The 25,396-nt window shown below is 35.8% G+C and overlaps 1 protein-coding gene across 6 annotated transcripts in view; it reads left to right on the plus strand.

Moving 5' to 3' along the window:
- Window positions 1–25,396, plus strand: part of ERC1 (ELKS/RAB6-interacting/CAST family member 1) — a 307,518-nt gene that overhangs the window by 159,053 nt on the left and 123,069 nt on the right. For all 6 annotated transcript variants that reach the window (XM_035550781.2, XM_035550783.2, XM_035550786.2 and 3 more), the window contains 2 exons: window positions 3,030–3,165; window positions 22,536–22,667. In XM_035550781.2, the coding sequence (XP_035406674.1) occupies window positions 3,030–3,165; window positions 22,536–22,667 (268 nt within the window). The remainder of the gene's footprint in view (window positions 1–3,029; window positions 3,166–22,535; window positions 22,668–25,396) is intronic.

A 25,396-nucleotide genomic window follows, 5' to 3' on the forward strand; every position in this document is an offset into this window, starting at 1 on the left:
TTCCACATACTTTCAGTTAATATTTTGTCATCTTCTGTTTCACAAGAAGAACATCTGAAATTACTCCAGAAAAGATAGCCAGATGATAACAACGTACAGTACATTAACATGTAGCATGAAAAATCCATACGAGGAAAGAATTAACAGCTATATATGCTGGTGTGCATAACAGTAAAAGATGATGAGATTAGTATTAAAATGCAAAAATATTCAATTTAGCATGGAATAAATTAATTTCATTAAAACCTTAATAAATAATAGGGTCTGTAAAGCAATTAATCTTATTGGAATTGAATCTTAAAGGAATGAAAAATATTCCAAAGCACTTGCAGGTAGTAAAGTGAATTAGATCAGTCTTCTTTCCACTTTTCAGGAATATTTGATTCTCCATTGGTTTTCCATTGCTTAAATTATTCTCCCCATATAAAAAGTCTTTGAAAATGTGGAAACTTCTCATTTGAAAGTTTTTATTGTTTATTTTGAATATTTTAATTCACTTCCCATGGTGTTTAGGATAACAGCAATTCCTCATTGCTAGAAATTCAGAATTTCATAAAGGAAAAGCATGGATGTTGTGTTTTTGTTGGTGGTGGTGGTGGTTTTGTTTGTTTGTTTTCATATTAGAAGCCTGATTTTGATTCTACTTTGTTTTCTCTGATAGATTCCATTCTACCAGTACTTGGCAAGACATATTGCAAAAATGGAGAAAGATTCTAAGCATTGGAAAAGATTTTTTTTCTTTTGAGTGCTAAATATTTTTAGGAGCCATACCTCAAAAAATGTCATTATCCAAAATTTTGGTCTAGCAATGCTACGACTACCCAGCAGTGAGATAAAGCTGTAGATACGTGTATCATTTGAAAGATTCATTGCCCAACTTTTTGTTGCTTTTTGAAAAAGGAACAGTGACAGTTGTATCCTGAACATAAATTCAAGTTTCCAAAGAATATGGCAATTACAAACATTACTATGAGTATTATAAGCACTAGGTAATTTCAAGACTACATCTTTTAAACTGCTTTAGGAAAGCTTGAATTTGTCTCAGAATATCTACCTAATTGTTAGGAAGACATTAATTTTGGTTCAGACATGAGAAGGTATACATAATAGCACAGATCCTTATAATTACTCCTTTCTTTGAAGTGCATATTTTGTTTGAAGACATTTTTGGACTGTGCAGGAGATGATCTTCCCTATACGTGTTTTGATCAGGGTTATAGCTTTATTAATATTGTTTTCTCTTATCTAACCAGTAGATTACAGTAACAAATACCATTTTTACAGCAGATGAATCCAGGTTTGCAAGTATATCAAAAATACTTATTTCCCTTACTTTTAATTTAGATGTTGAATAAGAATCCTTATGTGGATCTGAATGTGTCAGGCTTGCATATTTTCATTTTCTGTGTTAACTTAGCTGTACTTTCTCTGTTTATTTTATAGGACAGCTAGAGCCGTGTATTGTACAAGCTGAGCTGGTGCCAATATAATATTTCCAATAAGTTGTTTAATCACTGAGCAAGTCTGCTTTCAAACTGGGCAGTGCGCCCATTACCAGTGTGTAGCACTGGGTTAGAGCAACTTAACAATTACACTAGTAGTGTTTAAAAAGCATTCTGACTCAAATCAGCTGTAACTGTTGGAAAAGGTAGTTAAGTATGCCAATAATTCTTTAACATCATCAGAAAAGGAGTTTCCTTTTTTCTTAGTCTCTGGAGGATGTCAGCACTTTTTCTCACTAATAGAAGTTTTTTTAGCACCAAGGAAAATTTGCTATCTTTGCAATTTTTCCATCTCCGGTTGCCTTACATTGCAAAAAGCAGAGCTCAGTGTTGAACCTACATTTTTGTGAGAATTTAAAACACTGACTAGCCATATGCCACATAATTTGAATATATATATATATTGCGGAGATATGTTCTCGATGATACTGTTGTTATGAGTTCTGAAGAAAATATTAAAGCAAAGTTGTTTGTGATCTGTTCTAAAAGTATTCTGAAATACAGAAGAAACATTCTTCCTTCTCTGTGTGGATAACATACCAAATAGGAAGCTAGTATATCATTCTGCTTTCTAAACAGTAAATTAAAGAGCTGTCTCTACTACTTGTATGATGTTTTGGGGAAATCTTGCAACCAAAGAATCTGTCTTTTATTCCAAAATCCAAACTCCAGATATAATTATGGAGAAAAGGGCTGAGGAAGCAAAGCTAGCCTGTTTTGTTTTGATTGGACTAAAAGTTTAAACTTAAGTTCCCTGTGGTCAGGAGGCTGAGATTAAAGGGTCTGTAATTAGATTCAATACTCCATGTGTCTTAATGCCCAGAAAGGCCAAACCCTGTCTGCAGGCAATGGTAGTTGCCAGGATCATCAAAAATAATTCATAGATGCAAGTGAAAAGGAAATTATGCTTTCTGAAATAGTTTGCTCTTACTTGCTCTTTCTTGATCCTTTCTGTAAAAAGAAAGGATATGAAATTCCTCAAAATATTTAGTAAACAAGTAGAACTTGAGCTTGAAAAGACATAAATAGCTTTAGTTCTGGAAACAGACTGCCTAGATCTTGTAGGTACTCTTCTATGTTCAAATCATGTTGCAGTATTTGTTCCTTTCAATCCTCCTATTATCCTTACATTAGATACAGTGGTAGCCATAGCAAAATGGACTATTAGATGCATGCGTTGCACACGTGTGTATGAACAGAGAAAAGATTTCTGCGTAACCCATACCACATAGTCATAAGAAGACAAATGCATCTTTTGATTAATAGGTTATATACTATATAATCATTTTAAGGTTCTTGTTGCAGAACTTTCCACATTTAAGTTAATAGTAGTGAGTAAATTGAAGTGTTCTTTAGGTTGACTTAACAGTTGAGGGTAACGCTTGAGGATAAACTTGGTTTTTACAATGTGTGCAAACAAAGTCACCACGTTTGAGGGTACCACTTCTCGTCAGTACAACTCACAAGTGCTAGGCCTGACTGGAAGCGTACGCTGGACTGCATTCTGAATGCTCTTCTCTTTTACAGGCAAGTTAAAGATCAAAATAAGAAGGTAGCAAATCTGAAGCACAAAGAGCAAGTAGAGAAGAAGAAGAGTGCACAGATGCTGGAGGAGGCCAGGAGACGGGAGGATAATCTTAACGACAGCTCCCAACAGCTTCAGGTAACATAAGAATTGAATAAAAGTAGTATGGACAATCAGCCTTAGCTACATCACCCCCAGATCTATTTTCGTAGCTGTTACATACGAGTTTGTTATTCATTATTTAAAAGGACACATCTATCCCAGAGCACTTCAAAGAAAGAAGCCTCTCCGTTTTCTTCATAGCTTACTCCATCTTCAGAAAAAGAAAAAAAGGTTTCTAACTGTCAACTCAGTTATGAAGTGTATCATTGAAATAGTTTGATCATTTTGACGTTGAGCTTGGTGTGATGTTTCTTCCTTCACTGCTCTTCTAATAGCATTTTTCTTTAGCTATTTTGTGTGTTTTCCAAGCTGATATTACCTTATATTGGTGCCTATTCTTCAGCAAATGAAAGATAACCAAGTAAATATTTTTATAGTAAATTGAAATTGTTTTCGGGTAACTGAAGGACCTTGTTTTCTGTGTTTACTCAGCCTTGCTTGACAACGAAACCCTACTCCATGAACTCTCAGTATGGTTACTAGACAGTTTGCATTATTTTTGAAATTGTAACATGCTCCTGCCACACAGAATTAACTGGTTATCTCAAATATGTCTAGGCATATTAAAGTCACCAGTATGAAACCAAGTGAAATATTTTTCAGTCTGCTCTATGTTGATATCAGCTCTGGGTGGTTTATCAAACAGTTAAGTTTTCAAGTGTTCTCGTAGAAATGTTAAACTATTGCCATGAAATAAAATGAAGATCCCATGATGCCAAGAAATAATAAATATTTTGCCTGTGATTTCTTGGATTTACAAAAATAACTTTCTTATTGGTAAGTGAAAATAAACATGGAAATCATAATCTGCCCTTAAGATCTTTTAAAATTGTTTTCTAATTCCTTAGGGAGCAAGCCTTCTCATAGGTATTTTCTTTGTTATCCTAGATTAAATCCTGGTTCTTGTTACCAGCTATGTTTCTTGCTACATCTACGCTAAAGACATAGAATAAATCCTAAGAGCTCACTAGCAGAGACAAATCCCCTCCTTAATTTAAACAGATACTTCTTTACTCTGTTCTGTGAAATTCCAGTGGGAAGGTTTCAACTCTTCAAGAACTTCTGAAAGAACCGCAGAAACGTGTCCATGTGGAATGCTCTCAGATGCAACATTTTGTGGTTTTCCCCCTCAGTTCAAGTCCTACATGTGCAGTGCACTGAAATAGTTAAGTTCCAAGTGTATGAAAATGATTTCATAACTACAGACTTTTATAAAAGGCTGGGATGTGGGTTTTCTACATCTGCTAATGGGTTTTGTGGCTGTAATGCTATGGCAATCCACAAGGCTCTTGTTATGTGGCAGCTTAAATTGAAATAACACAATCGTCCTTGTATTAGTGAAATGTCTTAAAATTTCTAAAAATAATCTAATATTTGTTTAGATTTCTAATCTGTATTTGTGTAAATCTATATTTTAAGTTTGAAAAGGAAAGTAGTACTTGACATCTGTCTTTCAACTATATGCATGTTGTATTTATCAGGTGATACTATTCCATAAGATCTTTTTTTTTTTTTTTTTTTGATGTAGTACTTCCAGTTTCTAAAACGCAACGCTTTCTGTACTGGCTTGTTCCCCCAACATTATTCCTTCCCTTTTCGTTTTTCTTTCTGTTACACAAATGGAATGCATTGAAAAAAAGCCTGAAATTTGTTCTCTCACAGCTCCTGTTAGCATATTAAAATTGCTCTTCTTTAGAACAATAAGTTACGTGTGTAGTTGTACAAACACATTACATAGAAATGGACAGACAGTGATATTCGGGTTATTGGTAACTTTAAGTCCTGTTAAGTTAAGTTTTAAGACATGTTTCTGATACTTCAATGAGATTTTATAGCTTTGGTGACAGCAGTGATACAGCTTTTACTCAGAAATTGTGATGTTAATGAACGACACTGCTTTGTATCAGAGTTGTTTAAGAATGTACACGTGTCTTTTGAATGTACTGTCCAATTCTTTACTTGCAAAGTGTTTTAGTAGTAGAGATATCATAGATATAAAACCAGGAATAGCATAGTTAGCAGAAAATTACTGTAAATATTTCCTCTTTTTTAATATCAATGTCAGAATAACCATCTTAAATATAGAAACTAGACACATAACAATTGTCTCTTTTGAGGAAGCCAAGTTTGATTTTTTTTTTCTTTTTCTCTAGTGTTATTTTGTTGCAGGTTGGAGGTCTAACAGGGAAGCTACAGTTGAGAACAAATATGTCAAAGTGTGTAATTTCATTATCTTTACCCTTTTACATTCAGGTTTTTCCAATCAGATATTTCTATACAGCAATATGCATTTTTTCCACTTTGCTTAGGCTGTGTTTTATTCTGCACTGGTGTCTTCAGTAGTTCTGCTGCTTTCTCTATAATCATATGTAAGTATTTCTGAGATAAAAATAGATGTTAACAAATGCAAATTAGAACTTAAGATTGAAGTAACATGTGGTACTCAAAATTAAAATGAATAAGTTATCACGGTGTTAATATTACTTGACCTTCGCTGGTTCCTTTTCTGCTTTTGTGAACCTAATTGTCCCATTTGGGTGGGCTCAATTTTAAGGAGTCTTTCCCCATATTCAACATAAGGCTGAAGGGAATGCTTTCATTCATGGATGAAAAAGGTCTGTATGCTCTAATGAAAATATCAGGCTATGGTAAAATATGGAGTGTTTAATGACAAGTGACAGGTTCAATAAAAACTCCTTCCTTTAGAAGAGCCCTCTGCTTATAGCCTCCCTCTCTCAAGGATTTCAACATTTTGGTTTCCTGGAAGTAAAATTTACCCAGGACCACATTTCAATTTGTTAGTTATGGAGACCTGTCTTCTCTAAAGACTCTAAAGGGCACTGCCTTCTAATTGATTACAAAAAATTAAACCTGAGAGGAACATAGATTTTTTTTATGCAACCATTGTTGGCTTTGGGGTCAGGACACACAAGCACCAATTTCAGATAATTTTGGTCTTGGTGGTTTTGGCTGGAATTAATAATAAGACATTATGAAATGCTTAAAAATATATGATCTGCATGTTCTTTGGTTGACCGTCTGCAATCCAGTCAAATAAACACACTCCCAAGCACATAGTCCACTCCTCCTGTCTCTGTCCCTAACAGGCATGTGGTTTCTTTCTTCCTGAGTCCAGTAACAAAATGTTCGTTTATTCAGAAAGCTCTGATGATGGAAATTTGGTATTTTGGGGAGTGGGGGAAGAATGAAAACCATAATGTCTCAATTCTAGTGAGCTGGATAAATGGGTTTCCAAATTTGTCTTTTCCTCCTGGGTTCCCTTAAACCTCAATTCTCCAGGGATCTGAGAGGTTAACGAGTGTCTGGTCTATAAACAGGATAAAAAAAGAGGCTCAAGGGCTGGTGTAGAAAATTTTTGCTTCAAGAAACTAAAGCTTGGCTATTGTGAAAAGGAAGTGATATGCTATCTTTTTGTAGAGAGGTAACATTTGCTGAAATTTCGAGATACTTGAATAGGAACTTGAAACTAATATTTGGAAGGTAGTATGTGTATTTTCATGTCCCATTCCTCCAGCATCTTCCAGAGTTTTCAGGAGGAATTTTCAGAATATTTTGTGGCTGGAGTTGTCTACTATTGTATCTATATTGCAGCAACTATCCAGCAATCCAGCAAATTGCTGCTGATGAACTGCATATCCATAAGCTGTGTAAAATATATTTGGATGCTTTAATACGCAACTGTAATACTGCATAAATTTAGTAATTATTTTCTTTTTTTTACACACCCACATTTGGATAATTTAATATATAGTTCCTAATCCACAAATTATATGCAAAGAGGCAAATATACACTGTTGTTTTTTTCCTTGTGATTATATGATTTTTCTAACTATTGAGTATTCAATAAGAAAAAATATCCTTATAGTGGAAAGAACTGAATTTCAGTCTAAACAGATTCACAGTTTTTTGGGGGAACTTTTTTTCAGTTATGATTTTATCTGGATAAAATGGAAAGGTAATCAAATTACCTTCTCATCAATTGAACCTTCTGAATTCTTTACGTATCAGGAACTGTTTGTAATGAGGCACCATAGCATGTACATACAGTCAGTAGAGAATTCAAAACTCTGAAAACCCAAGTGAAGCCCAATGCATTTGGTCTTAAATTACTGGAGAACTTCATCCTGACACACTGTGATCAGATTTTGAGGGTAGATAGCTGAAGTGTTTTAGTCTGATCTGTTGATGGTAATATGGCATGATGAAGGATAAGTTTGGTTTGTCTTCTTTCAACTATTAGTGAAGAGAGATCATGCTTCCCTAATTAATCAATGAACTTGCTTTTGGACAGTATATACAAAGCTACTGAAGAAACAGTTTAAACGGATTTAAAGAAAAGCTCTCCAAACTTGAAGTTCAAGATTTCCTCCATAACTTAGTAGGTATCATCAGCTTTGAAGCAAATTGGTTATGCTAGGTAAAATGGTGTTACATGTTTTTCTAGGATAAGTGAATTTCAAGTGCTGAGTTCCTGGCTAATTTCTCTTCCATATAGACTGCTGGCATATCAAATTCCAACCTAGCCTGCCAGCTAAGTGGAGTATACTTTCTTTATCCCTTGGATAGTACAGCTCAACATGTTAAGGCCCATGAAACTGTCAGATACTCAATTTCAGCCTGGTAGAAACCCATTTTTCATGCCATCTTGCATCTACAGATTTTATTACAGAAAACAATCTGACCTATCAGACATGTATTTTCTCACTGAGCTCAGATCCACCTTTGTGAATTACTCAGATCAAAACGTTCTTTCTCTTTCCATTCCTGCCCCAGTACTTTTTAGATGCCTTCTCAGAAAGAAGTCTGGGCCTTAGTGGATTCACTATTAGTGGATAGTTCTCAGTATTGCCCAGCTTTGAAGGTGTCATTCTTGCTCAGGTGGCTCTAATCTCATTAAATAGTATATTCAATTCTAGGTTATCCTTCTGTCCTCTAGAACAGAACCCCTAGCACATAAAGCATGGAGAGAATGTGAATTCCCTTTGCAATTCAATTTTTAAGAAATTCATTGGCATTTTTGAAGGTCTAACTTTTCTTGTTAGTCACTATATCATTCCATAGCTTACCACAAAGGATGGAACTTAACATTGTTTTGAGTCTTTATAATGAAGCAAAACTGTGATTCTAAGTTCACACATAGTCTGAATGGGATTTGTATTGTCTGGCTTCCGGTATTACACAGAACTTTTGTTAATGAAAACACAGCAGATATGAACAAATACAGGATTTAAAGGACAATCATGCCTCGTAAAAAACTTAATGGATGACTATGCAAATTATTTCCCCTTTTAGATTTGGGCTATGTAATGGTAGCCAGTAAGTAGTTTGGGGATCAATTGACCCTCCATCCCTTTTTCCGACACATTCTGTGACAGCTGGCTATGCATTAGAAAACTGAATATGCATATGCAGTAGTCACTTTAATATGCATCATGCTTTGTTAGTGATGTAGCATTCCAGTAGTAATTTTAATTTCCATCAGCTTTTACAATATGTTACAGAAAATACAACGTTCCACAAACGTTGCTTATTTGTAGGGTTGTAATTTTCAGCACACTGCAGTTGCTGTAGACACAAGCAAACATTTAACCCTGGCAGATGCCTGGAGAAAAACTAGGTCTTGTTCTTATCATGTCATAACTCCCTCTGTCAAGAGAGCTTTTCCTAACTTTCCTGGATGTCTGGGAGAAGTTCCAAAAATGATGACCTTTTAGCTAAGCTTGTCATGACTTAATGTGAGGGGAAGTTTCTATTTGGGGATTACTTTGAATTTTAGCCTTTTTCAGGAATTAAAAATTCATAATTAGGCATGCCTGGGTTCCAATTGCATCAAAACAGTAGTGCACATAAAAATGAGCTTCTAGCTTAATGGGAAAATTCTATTTTCTCTTTTGAAGTCATGAAGAACAACTTTATTTCAAGGAAGATCATGAAGACTTGCTAACATTGTCAGAAGGTAAACAGGAGAAGGTAGCAAAAACTTCTTGATAAACAAAAAGGAATGAAGTCAAGTTCTGCAGCATCTGCTCAGATGAGGTCCCATTATTAGGAGTCTTAGTACTATTCAACTCTTAGACTTTTACACACAGATTTGAAGGACTTTGCAAGACAGTGGGTCTTTATTTACTAAAAGGAAGCTCATCAAGACAACCTGTAATGCTCATTAAGCCTCAGGAGTATTTATCTGGGTCTGTTTATAATACTAGTTCTCCCAGTTTTCTATACAGAAGTCTGATATCTGTATTTCCAAATAACTGCATACAAACAGAGTATATGGTAGTGTGGGTGACCATTAAAAAGTGTAAATTTATCTATCCCATTTCTGAATTTTCTGGTATTTCTGAGATTTGATGTTTTAGCATTCTTACAATGTGAGCTGTGAGCCATAAGCAAATTGTGGTGACAAGTTTTAGTCAAGTTCTAGGAAAAACATTTTTTTCTGATGAATATTTACAAGGTCTGAATAACCTTATTGTTGCTGTTGTGTGCAGTGTTGCATGTTGAAGCAACAACTGAAATAATATACTTTTGAACAGAAAAATGATTGTCTCAGGAATGTATTTCTCTGTTGCAATAAAAATTGTTTGTGTTAAAGGAGGGAGATGTATGTTTTTCTTCCCACTGAAATTTAATATACATTTTTGAATATCGGAATACATATATGGCCTTATTCTTAGATTGCTATGGCAGTTCTTATAGAGACAGAATCTGTCATTTCTCTATAATAGACGTTTATGCCATTAAAGAATTGTTAAGGAATTGCCTTCTTCTGTATTTGACCAGATGAGAGCACTACTTGCAGAGTACTTGTTACTATAAAGTTTACAGAAACTAAGCCTGAGAACAGACCTGACATTTAGAATGGATCAGTGTCTCCCTGGACAGACACTTCACCATCTGCTCTGTTTGTTTTCACTTTACAGTTTAGTTTACCATACATTTATTATGTTCAGGCTAGACGTAACACACTGCCTTCATTTCTTTAAAAAAGATGAACCATGTTACTCTGTCGTCTTATATAATGTAAAAATGCTCTGCAGTTTTGAACAGACAGCTGGAAAAAAAGTCCTGAAAGTCACTACTTACAACTGGAATTAGGCAGTCTCCCAATTATTCCAATGTTTCCTTAACTGCAAATTGAGATTTGTAGTGAGAGAAAGCTATTATAAGGCTTGAGAGTTTTTCATAGACGAAAGAGGACTCCCTCCATCCTTACATTTCTCTGTGATCCATCAGGAATATTATTCTCCAGACACACTTTCACCCAGTCCTTACTGCAGAAACATTAGGTGTCAGTGGAAGAAGAAACCTGTTATTTGTACTCTTGTTGCCTGTTTGGCAAAGAGCAGCATTGGTACCCTTTATGATATGCCAGAAACTAAGCACTGTGAAGACTGGACTGCTGAGTGTGTGCCAGCAACCTTAACCACTAGATGTTTTTTGCAAGGTTTTTTTTTTCCAAGATTAGTATCTGAGTTCAAACTCCTTTCCTAAAAACTGTCAGAGAGATTAATGTAACTGTTGACAACATGGTGTGGTTCCTGCGAGGAGGTCTCTCCTGAGAGCAGAAAACACTGAGGGCCAGATTTAAGCAAAACAATAGGAGTACATTCAAGGGGAAAAACAGCTCTCTTTTCACTTTGGTGTTTTATTTCATGAGCCTGAGAAATGGCAATAAATTTGCATTTTCCCTTTCTTTTCTTTTTCTTTTTCTTTTTTTCTTTCTTTCTCTGTTAGACTTTTTTTTTTACTTGCTGTGTTGAAAATTGTTTCTAACTCATTTCTGCCTGGGAATAGACATGTCCAATTGCTGCCACTCATTTCATAGTCTCATTGCTGAGTAAAGTTGCTATTCTGCCTTTTACTTGGTTTGACCAACAGAAAAGGAATGGGGATAGGGTGATGCTGGGAACCTAAAAACAATGTTCATAATTTATTTTAAAATCATAATGATACACATGGATTATTTTTTAATATGATCTATACCTGTGGCAACAAATGCTTCGGCATTTCCTCTGATTGATTTCACATAGTAATAAACCTGATTTATTTCATTCTAATTCAGTATTATTCCTTAACCTTGCTTAACAAGGTGCCCAAATTGCTGTCATTCTTAAAATACTCTGTTTTCCTTCTAGAAACAAGCCTATTCTGCCTTTAATGAGCACTTTCCCTATTGAATTTTCCTCTTTAGTGAAATTTTACACACTCTTCATATGTATATGAACAACTGCTCTTACTGTGATGTGCAAATATTATCTGGCATTGAGGCTTAGGCTGCAAGTCATGTATTTGTAATTGACAGAAGGCTGTGAAATACTTAGCGTCAGTCCTTTCAGCTATTGAATTTTGAGATACAGTGGGATCTGAATACAGGTGGTGGGAAAAAAACCACACCTCTGTTTGTATCACTTAGTCTTTTACTGATGATTAAAGCATTATCTTCTTAACATTCTAGAAAATGTCTGTTCAGTTAAAATTTACCAGAAAATTAAGTTTAGGACATTGTGTTTTTTTCCCCGCAGAATCATTTCATAAGATCATTTAGGTTGGATAAGACCTATCAATTCTAACCATCAACCTAACACTACAAAGTCCACCACCTAAGCATGTCTCTAAGCTCCACATCCACACATCTCTTAAATACTTCCAAGAATGGCGACTCCACCACTTCTCTGGGCAGCTTTTTCTGTTGCCTAACAACCCTTTCTGTGAAAAAGTTCTTCCTGATATTCAACCAAAACCTCCCCTGACACAACTTGAAATCACTTGTCAACTGAAAAAGGATACTAACACCCACCTCATTACAATCTTCTTTCAGGTAGTTGTAGAAAGTGATGAGGTCTCCCCTCAGCCTCCTCTTCTCCAGACTGAGCAACTCCAGTTCCCTCAGCCACTCCTCCTGAGTCTTGTTTTCTGGTCCCTTCAACAGCTTCAGTGCTCTTCTCCGAATGCATTCCAGCAACTCAATATCTTTTATTGCTGATGCTTTAATTCTTAAGGCTTGATGTCCTTGAGGTCAGATGGTTTTCCAAAGCCAGGCATGAAAAGAGAGGTAGTAAAAGCTAATGGAATTCAGTGTCCCAACAACACTCATCCATGCCCTTCTCATGCAGAGCTTTCTTTTCTATGCCAATCACCATGCTTGTACCTCTCTCTTCCTCCTTTTGAAGAACCATTGAATGCTCTTAAACTGTAAACAATTGTTGCGTCATAAGTTCATACGCCTTAATATCCTAGATCTATATGGTACAGTTCTTGCTTTATGTTGAGATAATGTACCTGGTCACCATGGCAAATGTAATATTTTCTGAAAATGAGGCTAAATTTCTGAGTTACATTAATTTGTCCTGGATACTTATATAGAAGATAATCTGTATAGTTCCACAAGTATCTCATAATTACAAGTCATCAATAAATAGGCAAGTGAAATTCAGTTTGAGAACGTATTAATATATGTCAGGAGAAACAATCTTAATTATATGTGTACAATGGCAGGTTCTGATCTAGCTGTGTTAATATTTGACAACAATCTTGTAATTAGAATAAATATTTTCATGAAAATATTGGTTAACAAAATTATTAAAAAAAAAAACACGTTGAGAAGTACTAAAGGATAAAACAGAAAATATCAGTATGCCATTAAGTACATCAGCAGTGCATTCACCTCTTGAATAATGGGTAATGATGTGGGCCGTCCACCTCAAAAAGCATATAGTGAATTTAGAAAAGTTAAAGAAAAGGAGAAAAGTTATCAACGTAAGAACAAGCTTCCATTCAAACAGATATTAAATAAATTTAAACACTTGAATGTGGAAAAGAAATGAGCGAAGTCAGGAGCCAGGGAGGTTTTTTGCAACGTTGCAGGCTGAGAACAAGATAATTTTGGAATATTTAGGACTAAAGAAAAATAATAACTATTTTTCTCTTTCCTCTGAACTACTTCAGGCTTTTATAGAAACAGTAAAAATGTCATACAAAAAATGGAGAATATCTCAGAGTGTGAAGAATTTCCACTTTCTTGTCCTTTTGGTTTTTATACCACTGAATTGCTGTGGCAATTTTTCTGCATGTTGTGGTGCTGTTGCCTGTTCAAATCATACTATGAGTGTAGCAATGAAAATATACCAACAAGAAGCTTTTCAAATACTTCATTTCAGTATTTTCAACTCATGATTTTCTGATTATATTAATATCTAAAATTCCAGTTTTCATCTTTTTCAGTATTGTGTTTTTATCTGCAGTATCTAACTGGTTTAGTGTTCCATACTTGCATGTGAATTGACTATTGCCACGCACCTAAGTCATTTAGTTCTTCTTCAGTCTTTCTTGCCTATTCTTTTTTTAAAGATTCTGTTACTATATCCAAGTCAGAAAGATGTACCAGTGAGCAAGAAACATCTTGGAATTCCATATCAAGATGAGGTCATACCTAACTTTATCATGAAGATTATAGGCTGAAAGGCATTCTTTAAAGGGTTTCTGGTTAGTAGCATAATTCACATTGACTTAGATGACCTTTGACCAGGATGCAGACAGAACAAAACTTAACCAAAAGTCATCATTTGCTATTTTCTCAGAAAAGAACATGAGAAATTCATTTTTAAATGAGCTGTTAAGTTTTTCTCTTTGCTTTACCAAGTCATTTTAAAGTTGAAAAACTGTTTATTTTGGAACAGTATTAATCATTATTGTTGAGTTACTAGCTATGTGTAAAACCGCCTGTGTAATAAACAATAGGTTAAAGTACATGACAGATTCGTTTTTTTTAATACATAAACATGTTCATTTCCTGTTTTCAAGTGTATCCTTAGATTTTCATATGTGATAAAGCTGATCTGTGCAGTTACTGGTAAAGAAGAAGAGAGAAGAAAAATAAGTTTTTAATATTTTAAGCAAATATTTCCCTAAATCAGTATATATGTTTGGTTAGCAGATGAATTCAGCATGTACTGAGACAGATCTTTTCCTTGAAATTAACTTAATTTGGTGCATCTGGCATCCAGAGGCATTGCAGGTAGGCTAGGGTGTTGTGTTCCCACATGGTGTGAGACCCACTGACGATTTAATTCTGACATGTGAAATGGTATTGATCATCTCTTGTTTGGAGCTGGGGAGGTAGGAGAAGGCCTGCATGGGGTGAAAGTAATTACAGCTTTTTTACATTAAGTAAAATGAATAGTGGTTAGCATTTGCATCTCACTAGACTGTTAGTCCTATCCAGGAACTGATGGCTGCTGTAAAGGAAACAGTTCTGCAGTCAGAGCACAAATACAATGGCTATTCTACTCTGATGAAAATCAAGAAAGGGGTATCAGAGACTAAAATGAATGTATGAGACAGGAGGTAACTTGCAGGAATTCCCTTCTAGCTTGAGAAAACAAGAAAGATTCAGTGGAATCAACTGCTGGGTAAACATTTCCTCAGTGGTGGTGTATCACTAGCATCTTTTGTCATATAGTTCAGCTACGAAAAAGAGAAAAGAGAGAAACATGCTCTTGTAGCTGGCTGTCCAAGCATGCTGCTTCCGCTGCTCTTTTCTGCTGAATAATTGAAAATGAGCAAAGAAAGGCAGGTTTTACAGCTACTGTGATATATTAGTACAATTATGATGACAGGACTGATGTTGTGAAGGAGAGTTCAGAGGAATAGAGGTATATCAAGGGAATAACTTATGGGTTCAAGCTTCTTATTAATAGTGCGGTTAGTTAAAACTGTCACTGTTTTTTGCTGTAATCTCATACGAATTTAGGTGCCTTGGGTCATAGTATTGATTTGTGTGTGAAGAAGAAATCTTTTTACATAGCATTTCCCCAATTAGCCTCTCACAGAAAAAAAAAAAAAAAGAGAGAGAGAAATCTATTGCTTTTGCTCACTTCAGAACACTTTCACAGCAGTATTGTCAGCCTCAGGTCTCATTCCAATAATCAGTGCAGTGACCCACTATGGTTATAAAGAAGCATAGTCCCTGTAGGTTCTAAAAAATACAAATGTGGTAATTTGCAACAGCTGAAGTAAATGTTAAAGCTGTTGGCACCCTACACGAGCTGCTAAATGGTAAACCTGGTTGTTAGTATTGGCGAGGTTCTTTAGTCTGTCTAGGTTGTTACTAATGAAAAGTGCATATACAAAATCAACATACCTGTCTGATTACTGTGTTAGGCATGCCAAACTTGGAGTAACAGGAAAGAAGTGTCAAAAGCGTGGTAGCTATCAGTAAGAGAAGTTGCTGGTTTCTCGTAGATTTAATCTGTTATGCCTTTCCCTTTTAGGCCTCTCTGTGTAATGCTGTCTGTTGGGCCTTTTCTTCTCCTTCCTCTCCATCCTCCTTCAAGTAGTGTATAAATAATCTAGATTGCAATGGAATTCCACTTCAGTTTCAGAGAGAGATATTGGAAGTACAAAGCTTTAAGGTGGACATAATTAAACTAATATTGATTTATTAGATAATAAACTAATATTGATAAGATCCTTTCTTACTGTTACCCACAAGCTCTGTGTATTTCAGATTGCTGCTGATGTTGAACAAAACTGCTGTATATATACTGGAAACGCTTTTTGAAAATAACATAGCTGTGAGTGGGAGCACATAAAATATCTTGGATGAAAAAAAAATCTGAATGGCTGGCACCATTCACACATTTGTGGACACATATAGTGCTCAGAAACATTTCTAGCCCCTTTCAGGAAATAATAACAATAGGTACGAGTTTTGCTAAACACTTAATATGTGTTCAAGAAGCAGACAATGTGAGAAGTTTCTCTTAACTAAGTTTTTTTCCTTACAAAACTTTCTTTTGATTAACTTTTTTTCCTAACTTTTGTTTCCCTTTCATTTAAAGTGGATCCATTAATAGTAATATATATGGATCTGGGTATTACCTGTTGTGATGTGTCTTTACCACTGATATGTTTCTTGGCTTTAAATGATTTTTTTTTTCTTCTTCCACATGAATGTGTTGTAGGGAACAATGTGTGCTTGTTTTGCCCTTACAATTGTACATGTGTTACATACAGAACACTATTTACATCTTGATATACTTTAAAATTTTTGCTTTTAGTATCTTTTAGTGCTAGTACCGTTGTGTAGCATTCTCACTTCTGTATTTGTTTTACTGCTTCTTTGTGACCTCAATATTTAAGAACAGAAATAAGTGCACATAACTTCCAATAGATTAATTAGTTCCGTATTCATTTTCTTAACATGGAGAGAAGAGCATGGTGTGTTTCTTTCCTTACAGATGCCCAACACACCAGTCAGCTTCTACGTAAGTAATCTTGACACCCAATATGCTTCCCATCATAAACTTGTCATGATGTCTTACAGACATATTTTACTATCTACATATTTTTATTTTTTTCTTTCCTTAGTAGCCATGATGACTTCCTTAAGAGCCATGAGGTAGACAGTCATGAGGACTTTGTGCAGGGTAGAACAGACATATGGCTGTTTTCATTATTGTGCATTTTATAAAATATGCTCAAGCACAGAAGTTAATGATTTTCTTTCAAGTGATTGTCCGTACATGTAACACTTAAATTGTGCAGTCATCCCATGTACAAGAGCAGATATTGCCAGCGGCATCTTTTATAGCTCTGCATCACTCGTCCGTGTCCTCCTGCTCTGCAGCAGTGATACCCAAAGGACAATGTTGTCCAAACACCACTCCATTTTTCTACTACTTTTCTCTTTCAAAACAAAAAATCACAGGCCGTTTCTCACAAACTGTTGGTTTCCTTTCACAGTTAATTTTAGTGCACTAATTCAATTATACTTATCCTTTGTCTGTTGGAAATAATTTTTCATCAATATTCTCTTTCTGCTAGAAATATATTTTTTGTTCTTTCTGCAACTGATGATCCGCAAGTGCACACATGTTCTGGATGTATGCGTCTTCTCTTTTTTTATTATGGTACTCTCAAGAGAACGTGTTCAACCCCTTCTGCTGTCCCTCATGTTTGTAAAGCTGTGGCTAGCTTTATCACACTTCCCTCTCAACCCCTAGTGGAATTAAATTCTTCTACTGCAATTTTTCTTCTTTTATCTCTTTAAGTTATTTTTCTGCATTTATGCAACTTGTCAGGCTTGAATTCTAATCCACGTCTTATTTGGCAGACATAATTTTTCAGTTGTTGACATATGTTGTCCTAATGAATTGGTCATCATGCATCTCAGTCTCTGATCTCACCAATGATATGGAAACATTGTTTGAGGATCTCCTACTTGGCAGTTCTCTTCAGCTCTCAGACTTCTTTCATTCAGAAACTCCCAGTAACTATATATGCTGTTGCTATACTTCCAAATAAACCCTTTTTGGCTCACTTTGTGAGAGACAGGGACTTGATAGGCAGCTGTATGCAACACTGATACTAGCATTAGGACTTGTAGTTACCATTCTGTCAATTCCACTGTTTGCTCATGTCCAGCAATATATAAAGTACCAGCATCTCTGCTACTTTGTTTTCAGAATCTCTAATATTGGGTCTGTGTTTATTTGTGGTTCATGAACATCTTAGAACAAAGCTATAAACTACCCTAGACATATTTCCCTCTTTAGGAATTTACAAAGTCTTCTTTTATTCCACTCTTCAAGACAGCATGTTTTTTTTCTTTTATTGCCATATTCTTCAGCAAATGATAATGAATACAGAGAAAGAAACAATTCACAGTGGGCATCTCCTGCTTTGGATGAGTTGCACAAGGACCCCAAATGCTCTTTTTGAGCTCTATTCTATGATAACTACCGTTCAGATTATGTACCACCGTGTTCTGTCTTTCAACATTTACTCAATATATACATGCTTGAAAACCTACTAAGTCAAAATATTTTCTAATCAGTGTAAGAGAGATTTCTCCGTTTGTGAGCAACATTTTTTCATGCTTTTCTTGTTCAGAGACTTCTAGAAGTAGTTTATCAACATGTGGAACCAAATGAAGGAAATTCACCATGTCCACTTGAGCTTTAACGTCACTATGATTATTTGCTTCTGAAATCAAATGAGACTGTAATACCATCTTTTGGTACTACAGCATTGTATGTTCACTTAAAGCTTCAGGACCTTCTTAAAAAGGCCTGCAGGTTTTTACAAATATTTTTCAAAGAAGAGAACAGTAAAGATTCATTAACAAATTGATTTGTATTCATCAGTTGCAAAATTCTGAAGTTCAGCCTTCTGATTTTGTCATAGCATCTTTCCTTCTGCGTTTGGCAGTGCGGTCGTGCAATCAGCACTGCAGTACTGTGTTCTGCATTTCTCATCTATGAAAGCACAAAAGGCAAAATGTGCATGATTACACGTATTATGGGTTTATATGAGAATGGTCTTGCCCTAACTAGGTGATTGGCTAGTCCTAGAAATGTTTTTAACAGTCAAAAGAAGCAGTTCATTGCTTTCGCAAACTGTTAACTTATCTTTCCCAAGAGTTAACTGGAGAAATCCATCTTAATTTCAATTCAAAGAGTGAAATTAAGCAATAAAAACTTCTGTGAATCTAGTTCAAGACACGATTATGAAGAAGTTTGCCAGGATACCTCAGACTTCATTGAACCTAAATGCCTTGGTGAAAACTTCCATCCTATTTCATGCATTTTCACAAAGCTTCATGTCAGATTACACATTACATGAATGCAGGAAAGATTAAATTGATACATTCTTTTAATATGCATCACTTGAACATCCTACCACTTCCTTCCTGAAGTGAAAGAAAAAGCCCAGAAATGTGTGTCAGTCACACCTCCTTTTCCTTTCAGGCCTTAAGACGGACATGTATTGGAATGGGTTTTGCTTACAAGTCAGCTACAGGATCATAGTAATTTGTAGCAAAAATGTGTATTGGAGCTGAACTCTTGGCAATCCCACAGTGTCGACTGGGATTTTCATTTTCATTGTGGTGTTACCAATGAGCATAAAGGCAGAGCTATCTCCCCTGTCCTGCTTTAATTCCCTCTCTGCCATGGCCTCTCACACTTACGGAACTTGGGAGCAGAGCTAAGGGAGAGTCACTGAGATGTAGGGTAGGTAATACATCTTGAAGAATCCAGGTAGTCTACAGGTAAGAAACACTTTTTTTCTTTCTTTGTAGTCACATGTATAAGCTTCATGAAATGAGATTGCTATGATCTATCATTCTGCAATCCTATTAAAATAAACTTGCCCTCTTTGTCACACTCTATTGTATATATGAAGCAACACAAGTTGTACTCTAAGCCTCTACTTCAGAGGATCAATCCATTTCACCATTGGGGTTACCTACTTTAGCAGCATATGAAAAATCATGAGATGACAGTTATCTTTTTCCTGCAGTTATAACCTTTATTATCACAACCTCATCATCTGGATAGGGCGTATTTGTATCCTGTTCATGTTCTGATCTCTGTTCCATTCTAAAACTGTTATTTTGTTCCTGTTTGGTAGGGTGGGGTGTTTTTTTGTTTGTTTTGTTTTGTTTTTGAGTTTGCCAGAACAATTTGTAGAATTAAAAATCAAAATCTTCTATTTCCATAGAAAACTCCCAATATAACTTGCTAGGTAATGGTAATTACGATTAGCCCAGTTCTTTCTCCAAATTTTAATGCTTGTAACAATAAGGATAAAATATTTAATGTAATTAAAAAGAGGAAAGCAGCAGCACAGGTTGAAAGTTAACATGAGCCTATCATGTTTTAGAGTTTAGAGCCAAACAGTTGGGAAAACATTGCTGGTACATTAAAAGGCAAATGCTAGTTTGCTTTTGTTTACTTTTTCTCTATTTGGTTTGAAACAGCAGCTTGTATTAAAAATAAAAAATATCAAATACTGATTATTTAATCATGGAAAAAAAAAAGAGTTGAAAACAAAATAATTATTTAAAAGTCTCCTGAAATTATTCTGCACTTTGGAGTCCTTCTGGTGTCTGGCTAAGCAGCAATCTTCTGCTCCACCCAGACATGGATGTCATTTTGTAAGGTGGGTAGACCCATTGTGGCACCAAACATAAGCTGTCAGAGCTCTTTTGTTTATCTGAGGCAGAAGGTGAACTTTTGTAACTAAACTTACCTTACTGGATGGGTAATTCATATTAAACTGAAGTTTAAAATGATTACTTGTAGGCATTTTTTTCTAAGTTAACACTGTTGTCTTTTTTTTTTTTTTTTTTAACTTGCAAATCTTGAACCTATATGTAAAAATTCACATATTTTTGGAAAAGTTATTATATGTGACTGCAGATTTTTCGGGTGCAGGTAGTGTGGTACTGTCTTGAACAGTTTTGGTACCGTCAATTACTCTTCCCCCTGTCCCTAAAGGATTTATCTGTCTGAACAGAGCACTCTACTGTGTCAAATTATCCTCTTAAATGTTTGCCTGTAATGAAGAAAAGTGGGCACACAGTACACGTTATAATGTTTGTTTTCTGCAATGTTATTTTAAAAGTTTCCATTTTACATGCAGCTGTTCAAATGAACCATTCCCACTTCAGTTGTTTGAAATGGAGAGATGCACTTTCACACTTCCTTGTCTGTCCATGAATAATACATCAAGAAGTACAGCTGATATTTCTCATGGAATGCAGATTGGCAAGTAAATAGTTTTCATGTCTGGCACAGTTAGTATTCTGTGCTGAGTGTTTTGTAAACTTTTTTGAATCTTCAGTTAGGCTAATCATAACCATGAAGCAGTTTTGGAAGACTTTATCAGTGTTTCAGAAGGATTCAAAAAATATGAAAACATGCTCTGCAACTCTGATTTTTTGAAATGAAAGTCTCTCCATTTGTTTCTTTAGAAATCAGCAGTTACTTGCCCTGTGATCCACTTTGGATCACACCAACAGCGGAAAGCTTGTCCATCTGCAAAGTGTAACAAATTATTCTGCCTTTGCTAGTGGTTGAATACTAGCCTTCCTCTACATAAGGGCAGGGGTGCAAGGGGTCTTGCACTAGTCTGATACAAAGCATTGCATCTCAGCTGAAAGGCTGTCTTCAAAAGTGATAGTCATGAGACCGCCAGAAATGATGTTCATATGACAGTATCCCTGGTATCCAAAGTTCTAGGAAGCAGCAATTAAGATATAAGGCTCATTCTTTAAACTCCAATGACTATTTTTAGTGTTACGAAGGTTGCAAAGTCAATTTCTTCCAAGCTAGTTGTCTTTTTTCCTTATTCTTTATATGGTGTGAAACACAGAGAGAGTGGAAAATTTCTGTAAGGACAGAAAACCAAGGGGTAAATCTGGCAAAAAGTGAAATGCAAAAACCGAAGAGAAAAATACTTCATTCCTCCTCTGTTGCTGAGATGGCTAAAAGACCTTTGTGTTAACTTAAACATGCATTAATATCTGATCTGAACCATATGATCTAAACGATCTGCAAGATGAGAAATGCAGAAATCTTCTGTCAAGCAGCTCCTTTCTGATGGATTTGTTAAGCAGCCACGCTCCAAGACATTCACATATATCTGTCAGGACAGTCTGCTCTGCAATCTTTTGTCCAAGCCACTACAGCAGAGGCAGGAGATAGACATTTATTTTCTTAGCAATGTTAAGATAAGGAGGGTCTCCTGAACAAATAAGAATGCCATTTATTTTGTACATCATTTTTCTAAGTTATTTTGCGTGTATAAACCAATTGAACGGTAAATTTTCTGAGGAGAGTTATGGTTTTCTTCAGTGGTCTTCGTACATGGGTTGGACTTCCGAACCTGCAACTGTGAAGATGCTCTTAATTGAAGGATGTATTTTAAGACAGTCTTAATACTTGGGTGTCTGAGGTTCCCAATGTGAGCTTCCCAGATGAACCTTTCATATTTCCTAGAGAATTATTAATGAAAAACTTCCTTAAAGACTTACGTGAACAATGGAAAACTCCGTTGGGTTAATGTTTGCTTTTCTCCCACTGAATCTGGAAATGGCAAATTGCAAGACTGCAGTGCTATGTTTCCCTTTGTACCATGCCTGCTGGTGAATGTGTGAGCAAATGGGCAATTCTGCGTGCCTGCTACCTTCCCACCAATTCTGGCTACTCTCCTTCTTTGGAACTCCATACTAATCTTTATTTACAAACAAACCTTGCTTAGCTACGCTGCGTGATCTGACAAGACTGGTATGTCTGATGCAGAGGGCAAACACTCTTGCGTTGAGGACCTGCTTTGCTAGCTTTTTTCCTTCTTTTTACTGTGATCTTCCTCCTATTCTTGCATTCCTTCATCTTTCTTTCCCTTGTGTGAAGATAAGTTGCCTGCAGTTGGGCCTTGGTAGGGAGAAGCACGTTTTGCTTGGCATAAAACTTGGTTGATTAAAAGGCTGTCATTCCAAACAAGTCTTCTTCACCTAGTCTCCCGTCATTTTCCAGGACAATCTACGTAAAAAGGATGATCGGATTGAAGAATTGGAAGAGGCACTCAGAGAAAGTGTTCAGATAACTGCAGAGCGGGAAATGGTGCTAGCACAAGAGGAGTCAGCCAGGATCAATGCTGAGAAACAGGTCTGCAATCTCATAAAGTCAACGGTAGTTCTCTTAGGAAACTAACCAGACAGTAAAGTACTGTTTCCCCTGCTTTACTGTGAAACACAGATGGTTTTCTTTGACGATCAGCTATCTCTGTTCAAATACAGGGTAACTGAACCCATAAAGTTTGCAAAGCATTCATGATGATTTGTTTTTCATAGGTAATATTTTCTTGAAAATAGAAATATAAGGTACCCTGTGCTTTAAGATATTATTTTCTGTAATAATTCTTCTGACCAGTCTTGCCCATCATGTCTATCTTCCTATGTGTAAAGGTGTTTACACTCACTGTGTTGTTCAGTGAGCATATTTGAAGAAGCTTATTTTTATTAGCATGGTCATATGTATGGACTTCAGCCTCATATCATTTACAGTTGCACAGCTAGAGACAGAGAGACAATTCTCTTGATTTAAGGAAAGAATACACAGAGAAAATACACACTTGTGTGTTGAAGCCACAGGTGTAAATTTCTATGCATCAATTTATTCTGTACCACTGCTTAGATAAAGTGTCATGTATGTGTCAGATTTTTAACCTCCATAAGTAGTCATTAAGAAACCACACCATATGTAGTAAATAAAATTTCTGTGAGATTTTGATAAAGCTTTTGAGTAGAATAAGCTGAACCTGACATTCTTACTGTGTGTTTTGTGAACCTCTTCAGTGTTTTTCCACAGTTACACTGTTCCTCACTTGACCATAATTAGCAAACAAGGAGCATTGGGTCAGTTACATTGCAATGACTTTTTCTGTTTGTTATTTAAATTGAAAAGATCTGACTAACTGCACTTTAAAACCATTTAAAATTTTTTTTCAACATGTATTCTTATATCACATGCTTTCCAAATATATTTGTATTTTAGTTAATAGTCCAAGTTTTCATGAAGGAAGCAACTCTTTCACTTCAGGCTAGAGTTAAGCTCAACTGTTTGCTGGTAGAATTATTGAGGATAATTCTGGTTTCTACATCCTAAGATTCTGGATAACCTTATGGAGTTCACTTTGAAGAGTGCCATCTTTCTAAACTTTTTTTTTTTTTTAATTGTTATAGAAATGTTACCTTGGTAGTGAATAGGACATCAAAGAATAGATCTCCTTGTAAGAAAAATATGTATCTCACTACGTTGAGATGCAAATTAACCATCTCTGTGCTGAGATGCAAATTAACCAAAATAGCATGCAATTTGTTACCTAGGATGTCATAATGTTTTAATTTCTTTGTTAGAGGACATTGATAATTGTATTCTTTGGGCACACAGAAGCCACGTAGAGTTCAACCTTTTGTGATGGCTATGCTATAGACACAAAACAAGATGCATAAGGTTTAGTGAGTTTATGAGAGAGAGTTTTGAAGAAGATTGTAGGCTGATTTTGTAGGTATTAGAAGTATCTGAAGTTAGGGAAATAATTACAAAGGTAAATGTAACTTGTAAATTTACAAAAATATAATTATGATGTTGGCTTGTATTAGTGGCTGATTACAGGTCATCTCAGTATTTAAAGTGAAGGGTGGGTGAAGTACAGTTTGTAGATGATGAGTAACTTATATTTGATTCCCTAGCAAAGAAGCATGCTACTAAGATTAATGCAAATAAAAGCTACAGACAAGTTTACTGCACAAATTGTCCCAATCTGCACAAGATTTTTTGCAGATTCAGACACAAAAGAAACCCAGCCAAAGAATTATAGCAATATAGTGCAATTGGAAAACAGATATTAGAGATATTCCATAAAAGAAATTCTGCAAGTTTTTCAAAATAACCTTTGTACAAGGATGTTTGAGTCAAAGATATCGAGATTAACAAAAATGTGAAATCTGTTCTGTCCTAGATGAAAAGAAATGAAGTAATGAGGAACGTTTCAGTCACGGGATGGAAAGGAGGGACTCATTTTTAGCCTGTTAGCATGAGCTCCTTGTGGATGTCTGTCCACTGTGAGCTGTTAGCGGCAGGTTTATTGTGGAGAAGAGATAAGTCTGGGTTAGTAAAACAGGAAACTGTTATAGAAGTGAAATTTTATTTATACTTGAGACATCCTAAAACTAAAATATAGAAAGAGAATAGTGCTTAGGGAATATCCACAAATTTCAGTTTTGGCAGCAAGGAAACTTTTCAAAGAATTCACCAGCAAAGCCTGATGAGAGGCAAACAATGAGGTCAGATGGTTAGAGCTTGGAGAAAAGGGGAGACAACTGGCAAATAGATTGAATGGGTCTACAATGTGAAAGATGAGGCAAGGCAGGGAACTGTGCAGCTTGAGGGTCGATAAGCCATGAGGACCACTGAGAGGCTGTGAGGACAGGAGGGGAGCCAAAAGAAGTAAGATTTGTGGGAAAAGATTGGTGGAATATGGTGGGCAATAGCATTGTAAACAGGAAAGGAATTTAGATGTAGTAGTTAGGATGGAAGTGAGGAGGAAGAAGGGTGGCTTGAAAGTAGTGGGATCAGAAGAGGAAAAACTCTAGTCCATACCAGCGCTGATTATGACAGCTGTGTCTTACTCCAGCAGAAGAACTAAACCACCAGCTGTGACACATTGTACTTTATAGAACATGACCAACAAGGCAGCACGAAGGAAAAATAACCAGTGTCCTGTTCCAGTCAGCATCAGGAGAGCTGATGGGCAAAAAAAATGATAGGATTTTGTTTTGGTCTTGATTAGTCAAGTAATAGATTGATGGCAAGTGGCTACTTTTCACCTCAAA

Source organism: Cygnus atratus, chromosome 1 (genome assembly GCF_013377495.2).
Source record: "Cygnus atratus isolate AKBS03 ecotype Queensland, Australia chromosome 1, CAtr_DNAZoo_HiC_assembly, whole genome shotgun sequence".
Taxonomy (NCBI): Eukaryota; Metazoa; Chordata; class Aves; order Anseriformes; family Anatidae; genus Cygnus; species Cygnus atratus.